The sequence below is a fragment of the Psittacula echo genome (assembly GCF_963264785.1).
Source record: "Psittacula echo genome assembly, chromosome: 3".
NCBI classification, from domain to species: domain Eukaryota; kingdom Metazoa; phylum Chordata; class Aves; order Psittaciformes; family Psittacidae; genus Psittacula; species Psittacula echo.
The window spans coordinates 72,242,047-72,252,717 of NC_137736.1; the positions used below are offsets into that span (position 1 = coordinate 72,242,047).

General features: G+C 38.4%; 1 protein-coding gene across 2 annotated transcripts in view; it reads right to left on the reverse strand.

Annotated features, from left to right (window-relative positions):
• The window catches only part of UBAC2 (UBA domain containing 2), a 93,964-nt gene that overhangs the window by 29,886 nt on the left and 53,407 nt on the right, over positions 1-10,671 (reverse strand). For both annotated transcript variants that reach the window (XM_080613172.1, XM_080613173.1), the window contains exon 5: positions 1,637-1,760. In XM_080613172.1, coding sequence (XP_080469298.1) covers positions 1,637-1,760 — 124 coding nt within the window. The remainder of the gene's footprint in view (positions 1-1,636; positions 1,761-10,671) is intronic.

Below are 10,671 nucleotides of genomic sequence, written 5' to 3' on the forward strand. Positions count from 1 at the left end.
GAAGTGGAAAAAATCACAGGGATCCAACAATTGTTCTCCTTCTCCAGAACAATACATTTTATTTTCATATAGCATACTAAGTATAACAGGATGTCAGTTATAGGCTGCACAGAAAAACAAGTCTGAAAGATAGACTGATGCAAAGGAAATGACTCAGCAGCAACAGGAGAAGAGTTCCAAGCAGGGCAGACAGTGCAAGTGAAGCTCTCAGATGTGCAGTTATGGAGAAACTACGCATAAGCATTAAAATTAAAGAAATAAAGTTCTCACCCAGTGGCATATTTGTCAACACGAAATCACAGAAATAGGCTGGAGTGAATCCTGATGAGCCAACAGGGGAGCCCATTGTCTCTAGTAAAGTATGTGATTAATCACCCAGAGAAGGTTACTACTAACCAGAAAAATGGGCTGACAATTAGACTGATACTGGTTACTAAAATAGTTCTGCATGATGCAAATTGAATCATGAGAACACCTGCCCTCTAGACTTCTGACTACAGAAAGAGTGACTTGAGATAAGGGCACAGTTTACAAATGATTTTTCCCTTAGCCTCTGTGTGACGGCAGCAACCGTTGTACGTGCAGCAGAGAAACGTTACCTGTGGTGGAGGTGGTGTACGTATGAAAGCAAATGGCAAAGGAAATGATGGAGAAGAGCTCAGACAGTACCATGGCTTTCCCAAAGACTGGAATAATAGTGGTATTGATGTGTTTGAAAGAGATGAAAAAAGATTTATGAAAGATCAAGAAAAGAAGGTGCTGGCACAGAAGTTGAAGGAATCCAAAGGCTGAACAGCAAGAGGGATGAATGAAATGTACATATGAAGCACAACTCAATATTCTGAAACTGACCATTCATTCTAAAACACTCTCTACCAGACTTCACATAACTATGGTGCTTTCTGTTGCCAGTACTACAGCTATTTCTAAGTCCCTGGAATCTATAAAAATGAGTATACTTTCTCATAAGTTTGCACATCTCCTGTTTCATAATTCAGCATCTGATATGAGTGTCCATTCATTTCTAGGCTGCTGGAGTGGTGTTTTTTGAACAACTACTGCCTTTCTGTACCAATATAGTACCTATATTTTCCACTCATATTTAACATAATACTACATGATATCACTATGCTCTATGTTACACTATTATAAATTACCTGTCACAGGGTAATGACTGATAACACAAATAATATTAATTTATATAAAAGTGGAATTCAGCCAAAACCTGTATTATTTACTGATAGTTTTACTGTATTTTATAGCTTTGTTTGTTTCCTCAGACAAGAGGAAAATAAACAAAATTAAGAATATAAGCAAATTAGAAAGGTGAAAGACACATAAGCCTTAGCATCAGGTTCTGTTTTCATGTATTTTCATCTAGTTAATTTTATAAATTGTAGGACTGCCTATTATGTTTTCCTGCACAAGACAATGAAGACAGAAAGCAATGGAAGAACTGCTCACCACTTCAGTATGTAGAAATGCAACACATGTTCTTCAATACTTTAGTTGATGGGACAGTCACTAGCTAAACGTATGTGAAATTATACATGTGGAAGCATCAAAATTCAGACAGTAACATACAGAAATACAAACTACTACATTGGTAAGAACAATATGCAAGTACATACCGTACCTGTAAACCCAGTATGTAGACCAGTGTCTTGTTTGTGATGGAAAAGTAGCCTAATACTTGTGTTACCTGCACTCTTGGAATGGAGGAATAAAATGGTACAAACAGTGCAAATACAGGACCCAAGCTGCAAAAATAAAGATACAGATGGTTAATAAGAATGATACCAGCAACAGTAGTGTAGAGCAATCAACAGTAATTAATCCTAAGTGCATAATAATCAAAATGTAATACCACCCTGCAAAAAAAAGTTCTTCCTTAGGAACCAATGATTAGATAACTTGCAGCATTGAGAACAACAGATTTATTAGCAAATAAGAAGAACAGGTGACAAAAACTATCTGATTTCCAAATATTTACAACTGGAGGCAGCAGAGAAGGCAACAAATTTAGTCTAGTAGCAGACTGTTTCTATAAATTATAGCACACAAAAAGAACATCAGTGGTCTCCTGCATCAGATGAAACATCTTTAATTCAAATGTACAAATGGTAAGGATTATACCTTGCCCAAAAGGTTATGGAAATCACTTCAACTATGATATTAAGCTCCTATTATTTACCCAGGCTTAAGGTGTTAGAGGATTCCCAATAGATTGCAGTCTGTAAGATGGAAATTTCAACAGTTTGATTTAACTTTCCTTTGCCTGTGGCCCTACAAATAACTTTCTTGAGGTGCTCACCGTAATCACAGCACAAGATGCATATCAAGTTTTGAAACCATCACTGGAAGCAATTTCAGAGAATTTATGACTCAAGCACCTTTTAAAATTACCAGATACTTAGGTTGAAGTTGTGAACATAAACTAGTGCATTTCATCCATGTACTCAGATACAAAGCCTGTGTTCCTCAGGATAAAACACCCAGAAAATGAACCCATGTATTAAAGATGACAAGAAAGGCCACAGCAGAACCAATGGCAAAGGCATGGACGAGAGATTCTAGAAAAAAGATACTTCCTATGGTAGAGAAGGCAAAGGAAAAAAGGTCATTTTGGGTAGACACAACCTGCTCCACTGAGGGAGCTGCAGTGGTGGTGACCTCCAGGCAGCAAGCTGCAGGCTGAGGAGGCTATCAGCAAAGTGCATGTCTCCCCCAGCCAAATCCTTGCTGGTGGTTCCATGCTGTCTTGCGTCTGACAGGCGTGGGATGCCATACAGGGTGATTTTTTACTGCTCTCTAGCTTATCAAAACTTTCAAGAGTTGCAGTTTCCACAGGTCACAGTTTACATCAAAGGGATGTTATACTCAGTAGGTATTCTTCAAACTGCACAAATCAGACCCTAAATAATTTGATGTGTTCACTCAAAAATACACTTCCCTTCTGAAGGAACTACTGATAGGAGTAATACTGTGTGAAATGATGGTCTGAATATTAAGACTTACATTTCCTGAATAACTGCTAAATGCAACACCCACAGCTATGAAAAAACCCGCCCTTTCAAATATTATCTTTACGCATTTAATAAGCTATGGCTTAAGAGCATTTTGTTATCATTTTGCTACATATTTGAAGTTCAGCTTGCTGAAAAACTTCCTGTCTCAGATCTTAATGAAGTTTAATTATAGAAACATTTTTAGTACCATCTGTTTAACAACAGTCAGATGCACTTTAATGTATAGAAAATGCTAACTCAGGAACTACTAAAAAATATTCACTTTTGCACATAATCCTTCTACATAAACAATGTAATGTTTGTACGTCAAACATTATATATCTGCATAAACACACACAACGCTGTTAAAATTAAGTCAAATTATTTAAGTTGTGGGAGTCAATCGGCACAGCTATAAGCGTGCAACAGACAAAAATAATTCATCAGAAGTGCTTCCACTGTAGACAATATTCACTAAAGTAAACCAAGTTTTATAACTGAAGAGAGAAAAAAAGACAAAGAAAAAAGATATTTTCCCTTCTTAGAAAAGTAATTTTAAATTATTTCTTTCTATGCTTACCAAACAACCTGGAGGACTACCAAAATTGTAGCATGCTTTTCAGGTTTTATTCCTCCTGTGACAAATAGTGACTCAGACACAAAGCTTTCACATGCAAGACTGCACTCAATCATAAGACGGGAAAGTACAAAAAGGAATTTCCCATAATTACAAGTGCATTTTAAAAGGAGATTAGAGAATTTTGAAAGGTTCCTTATATGTTAATATTCACCACTAATGTCAACAGAGACCACAGAAAGAACCACCCCAGTCAGAAGAGTGATCTGTGCAATTCAAAATCCAGTGCCTGACACCACTCAGTGCCTGACAGTTTAGAGGAGCTAGAGGAAGCCTAGTGATGGACCTTTTCTCCTAAACTAGTAAATTTCTAGGCACATCAGATATGCCTCTAAAGTTACCGCTTTTTGGTTTTAGACAAGGTTCACATCTATTGTAAATAGGTATTACCCAAATACCCATTCAGGAATCTTTTTAAGAATGTCAAAACTAGTGCCCTTCAAAATGTTTTGTGAAACTCATTGGTACATGTGACTTCACTGTGTGAAAATTTATTCCAATTAATATGAAACTTTTGCCCACAACTTTCATTATATAATTCTGTACTTCTACTTTAAAATTTCAATTCATATTTTCTGTTGCCTTCAGAATTTTCTATGCATTACCCATGCCTTGTTTTCAAGTATCTATACGGAGATGCCGGTCTGTCAGAGAAGTTATCTATGTAACAATACTAGAATATGACTGACATAGTAAGGGACAACAAAAGGATGGCTAAGGAAAATGTGGACCCACTGCCTGGTGGAAAAAGGGACCTAGTGACAGAAGACATGAAAAAAACCAAAGTACTCGATGTGTTTTCCTACCTCAGTTTTCACTGGTTAGTTTTGCCCTCAGGCCTCCCAGGTCCCTGAGCTTCCTGTGGGACTGGAGCAACACCTACTGTAAAAGAAGACAGCTAGAAAGCTCTTGAGCCTACCTAGCCACAGAGGAGTAAACAGGACAGGATGGGATATATCTCAGGGCACTGAGGATGATGGCCAACATTGCTACTGAAGCATTGTGGTGGTCAGGGCAAGCTCCTGACGACTGGAAAAATGCAAATGTCACACCCATCTTCAAGGAGGGCAAGAAGAGGATTCTGGTAGTCACAAGTCTCATCTCTGTCCCTAGGAAAGTTATAGAACAAATCTCCTAGAAGTCACTGCCAGCCACATGATGGATAAGGTGATTGGTAACATCCTGTATGGATTTAGCTAGGGTGACTGGCACTGTGGGCAACAAATAGGAAGGCAGCGAATGCTGTAACTTGTGGACTTTAGGATGGCCTTTGACTCAGTCTCCCCTTGTATCCTTGGAAATAAAACTGGGGAGATATGGACTGGATAAACAGATCTGAAGGAAACTGGCTGCACTGCCAGACTCAAAGGGTTCTGACTAGCAGTACAGCAGCAGCCAGTTACTAGCAGCTCCCCTCAGGGATCTACACTCCGGCCAACACTACTTGTTGTCTTTATTAACGAGCTGGATGATGGGACAGCGTGCACTTGCAGCAAGTTGATGAATGATATCAAATTGGAGGGAGCAGGACCACATTCAGACGCTCCTTGATGAGCTGGAGAAATGGGCTGACAGACACCTTACAGAGTTCAACAAGAGCAACTGTGGAGTCTTCCACCTTGGTTGGAATAACCTTGTGCAGTAGTACAGGCTGGCTAGAAAACAAATTTGCAGACAAGGCCCTGGAGAATCCTTTGAATGTTAATCAGCAGTTCACCCTTGCAGGAAAGCTCAATTTTAAACAGGGCTGCACTACCAAAAGCATAGTTATCAGGCCAAAAGAAGTGACTGCTCAGCACTTCTGAGCCTGAACCTGAATCACTGCCCACTTTTGGGCTCTGTGCTTCAATAAAGACATTCAAGAGTGAGTCCAGCTGGGGTAATGATGGTCCAGTACTGTACTAGGTTGCCTGGAGCTAGAACATCTATCCTCAGAGACACACAGCCCCAGGTAACCTGTTCTTGTTGGACATGCTTTGAACCCAATGCTGAACTAGATGACCAACAGAGGTCCTGTCAAACCTAAGCCACTCTATTAGTCTGTGAATAATCGAAGCCTTCTTCCTGAAGCTCATAATCACTGGTGGGATTTCTTTTCCTGTATTTCACTAGGCAGGTACAAATATCCATCCATGTACTATAAATAAAAGGACTGGTTCTTAACTCTTTTAGCTATGTTAATTAATTGTTTGGTAACATAGATTCAATGCCTACAAGTGCAAAACATTCTTGTTGAAGGACTACTTCAAGTCCCTCTTTCCCTTAATTTCTTTCTTCTCCTCTTAATTTTTCCTTTCATTCCTTTTAGTCTTCTTCCCTCTACTTTCTCTCCTTTTCCAGAGACCTTCATCCTGGCCCTTTGTTCATTATACTATGAGAATATCAAGAACATACTTTCAAGAACCGTGATTAACTTCTACTAGAAAATTGAGATGCCTGTGTGCAAAGAAGGGTAATAAACACAAATATTTGCTGACTCTAAACTTAGTTCATGCCCACTTCATGTTTAGGAAGTTCATTTCAGTCATGTGGGTTAGAAAATAAAATGTTCAAACAAAACATAAAACTCTTAACACTAAAAGATTAAATTCTAGAGTTTGGATACTCTCTATGGACAGCAGTTTCATCCCAAATGTGTACTGTAATAGCAGGCTCTACAACAGTGCTATTCTCATTTCGAAGAGCATGTTGATTTTCAACATTTGCAATGACAAAGAAACACAGCAGACCAGATGGGAACATTCTACATCATGTGTAGTAATGATATTGGTTTTGATAGGGAAAAAAAAAACCTCAAATGTGAAGAAACAATAAGCTTGAAAAAATAAACCAGAGATGTAGAAACTACTGGCAGAGAAGAATGAATCAGGTCGAGTACTTCTTGTAAGAGAAACACGCTACTTAAAGTTTAGAAGGGTAAATATTAAATGCAGATTAAAATAAAACATTTTAACATTAGTAAATATATGCACCAAATACACAAAAAGTGGTTCTGAAATGTATGAACAAATGGGTAGAAAACTAAATGTTACTTCTGCAAAAATACCTGCTGCTGTCATTCAAAGTTCTGCGGGACTAAACTTGCAGAAATAGCCAGTTATTTGATTCAGGATGACTCACTACACTTACTAACTGCGGTGCTGTATTTTTTCTTCATTTAAGTTCTTCATAAAAACATTAACCTGACAAATTGACAACCACATGGTTTTCTGGCGACCAAAAATATCAGTTATAAAAGCAGCTGCACAAAATACGCAGCATGTAAACAGTGTGTTTGTAATTTAAGTTACAGAATTACTTCAGTGCTCTGAATTCCTACAGGCTCATTGGACACTCCCGTATTACACTTACGGTGCCAGCCTTCATTCTGAAAATGGTAAACATTCTCAATAACATTCCTTAAAATCAGTTAAATCCCCACAACATGATCACCCTTGATAGGTGGGATTCTCTGGTTGATGGAGCCCAGGACTAAAAGAAACCATCTACTGCACCCAACCCTTTCACTACACATGAGCAGGACACTCCGGTGCCCTGAAGCCTCTCAACAGCAGCAAAAGGACTATGGTACGTTACCCATATTAATGTATCTAACTGCCAATATTTCACAAGAATGCAGGAAGAAAGTGCAAAAAAACAAGACAGAACAAAGTTGTGCATCTTAGGGGAAAGCAAGCTTCCTCCTGTCCACGGATAACTCAGCAGAATTACTGCAACTTTGGGTTCACTAAAATGTGAGACCAACCAACCACTTTGCAATCACCTAATGAGTCAGACACCTACCTCTCCTACCAAAAAACTTTAGTTTTTAATACCAAGGCTATCCAACAATATATTCTGTAAACTGCTCAGCTCCATTGTAAACCAGTTTCAAGTTCCTATCCCTTCCCATTGGTGAGCTAATCCAGACCTTTCCTCTTCTGCTGCTAGAACCTTTCTTCCAATTTCAGTTTGAATTTATTCATCATTAATAAGATGCTAACATACGTAATCATTATTCTTTAGCTTTTTCTAAAAAGATTAATTAATCCTATCTCCCCTCAAACTCTGTTATGCAAAGCTTATGGCACTTGACCATTTCCACTCTACCAGCCTGCTGCAATATAAAACATGAAATTTCTTCAGTCAGGCATTCACAACATACTGCCTTCAGGCAAACAAGTACTGCAGACCATCAAAGAATCACTTAGCTTACAGCACTATGAAGATGATTTTTTCTTTTTAATTTTAGGCCTCTGTCCTTTATTTAATATATGATTAGCATGCTGCCATTTATGTGAAGGCTGAAGTATGGAGATACAGATGAAACCAATGGAGTGGTATAGGAATGGCTGGCCAAATCCTGGTCTACAAATGAGTAACAGTATCACAAGGACAACTATTTATCCTTAACTGGTAAGTTATTAACATTTAGTAGGTGTTACAGAGCTAGTTACCCATGCTTACCCACTGACAGTTGCTGTTCTGTATCAAATGCCTGCAGCAAGTGATTGATGGTGACAGCTTACCAGGGAGTTTTTTGCTTTCATGACTGATCATACTAACCAAACCAGAGAGGAGCTTTCACCTTTCTAAGAGGCAGGGGCTTCCAGTGAATCCCATACTTTGCTAAATCTGGCACAGAAACTAGAGCTAGGCAGAAGACATATGAAGGCATGAGGAAACATTGCAAGGACTTAGATGGTGGAGTATTTTGTTGAGGAGGTACAGTTCAAAAGCTGTATTGAAATTTTTAGTGTCCTAAATTAATCTGCGATTCGGTGCTTAATTTATTCTTCTTCATCCAGATTAATGTAATACATTTTATATGGCCTCTGCAGAGTTACCATGACTCGCTGGTGAGTCATTATTTACTGTTCCTCTAACTCAAGCTGCTTGAGAAATCATGCTTGTCCACAAAAAAAACAGACAGGATTCAGCTACAGGTTAGCTCTTGACACCTGACCTGTCTTCCAGAAAACCAAAGCAGCTTGTTTTGGAAGAAAAGGCAGTTTTGCAGTTAAGAAAGAGGCTGGCTGGATTGTGCTGCTTGATCCATAAACACCCTGTGTAATTCAAGAACTCAGCTAGGGTAGGGACTAAGTAAGCAGACAGAAAATACATCGTCACAGGCATCATAACATACTAGTCAAAATATTAACTGCACATCTCTGAAAGTAACAAATTAGTATATTAATTTACATGTTACTCTCCTTGCCTGCCAAAAGCAAAATAGTAAGCTTTTGTATACAAACAGTAAACCCAAACATGTATCACACCTGTTGATATACACCATTTCTTGATTTAAATGTTCAAATCAATCAAACAGATATTGGAGAAACAGCAGCTGTGTAAGAACAGAAAACAATTAGCCAGAAGAATAAAAAGTGAGTGAAACAATGCAACCTATATCACTAGCTTGAGCAATTAACATCACATCATGCTAGGCTGGATTGGTAGCTAATACATCAGTGTGACTCAAAGGGTATAGTCTAGTAATGTATCTTCATCAAAGGTAGGCAATATTTTATCGGATCAGAGCAGGAAACACATACTGGCATTATTTCATAAGGGTAAGACTATTTTGAAATAAACACTTCCTTTAATATGAAGCTGTGGTACTAATGTCAGCCACCCTTGAGCGAAGACTACTACATGCCTGCGTATCTCAAAATTCCCTATTTCTACTATGTTTTTTTGCTGGTGGACAAGGAACCACATTGCAGTACTGTTTCACGTGTGTATGAAGCAAGTTCCCTGTGCAATTAACCTTCAATCTGTCTTTAATTCTCATTACTTCATTTAAAGAGATTCTACTCTGTGATGAAGCTGAATAGTTAAAAACTAGTTCCAAAACAAGACAGGAAAAAGTCCAGAATAAGCCCAGTAAGTTCACTCAAAGGCTTTCTGAATCTGCTGTTAAAAAATAAATGCCCCATAAAAATTGAGGAGCTGAAATCTCTAGATTGAGCCCTTCAGATCCCTGGCATCTAAGGGGACTCAAGCCATGTCTGCCCCGGGAGCTCAGCACAAGAAAAATCAGTGTATAGGGCCAACCAAATGCTCCAAGTAGGCACAAGAGTAGCTCATAAGGCTCTACTTCATTCTGTATAGCAAAATCATTTTCCATAAGACAAGGTACATTTAGTAAAGTTTAGCTTTGTCATTAGATTTGCATTTAGGCTTTCTGATGAGATGGACACATTAGTCAAAGACACTATCTCTGCACACCTCCAACACTACAATATCAGCAAACACTTGTGCCGTGAACACAACCCTAACGTTTCCAAAGAGGCATTCCACCGTCTGCATGGGTTGGACATGCCAAAAATAACACCATCGTGACTACTTGCTGGTTCTTTAAAATCAGGCCACAAAATGAGGCCACTTCAAAGATAAAGTCCTTTGCAGTTATGAACTATCAGTATGAGTTTTTGGGGAAAATCCCAGGTAACTCTCAACCACAGCCTCTAACAGCAAGTGTCAGGACTTTCCCCTCTATCACTGATCTCCAAAACCCTCTTAACTGACACATAATTTAACTCTTAGATCAATGTCCTTTACTCAGAAACAAGGTTATTCCAAGTAACAACAGGTTACCTCACAGTTTGATATCCCATTCCTTCCTTATTCCCTAGCCTACCATTCTTATCAAGACCATTTTAGGGGAATGAGATTTGTGTTTAAAAAGCTTTTTAATGTATTTAGCTTTCATGTGTAGTATTATTATCCTTGTTCAAAATGCAATAAACAGCTTACAAAGGCACACGGCCTCATTAATCTCTGAAACCAACAGATTTCTTCAACTCCCTCATATATTTGTAAAGCACATTTCTGTAAAGTCTCATCATTATGATACTAAGTGTTGGTAATGTACATGGGCTGTACGAGACATCTGTTTTTACACAGCATCTCAGTATGCCTCAGTTCTGAGGTTTTCTTGTGCTGTGTCAGATCTAATCAGTAAGAAGCAGTTTTAAAGTGTGTAGTGATCATACATTCGTTTGCCACAAACTAAATTTAAGTTATTTTAAAATGCAAACAGCA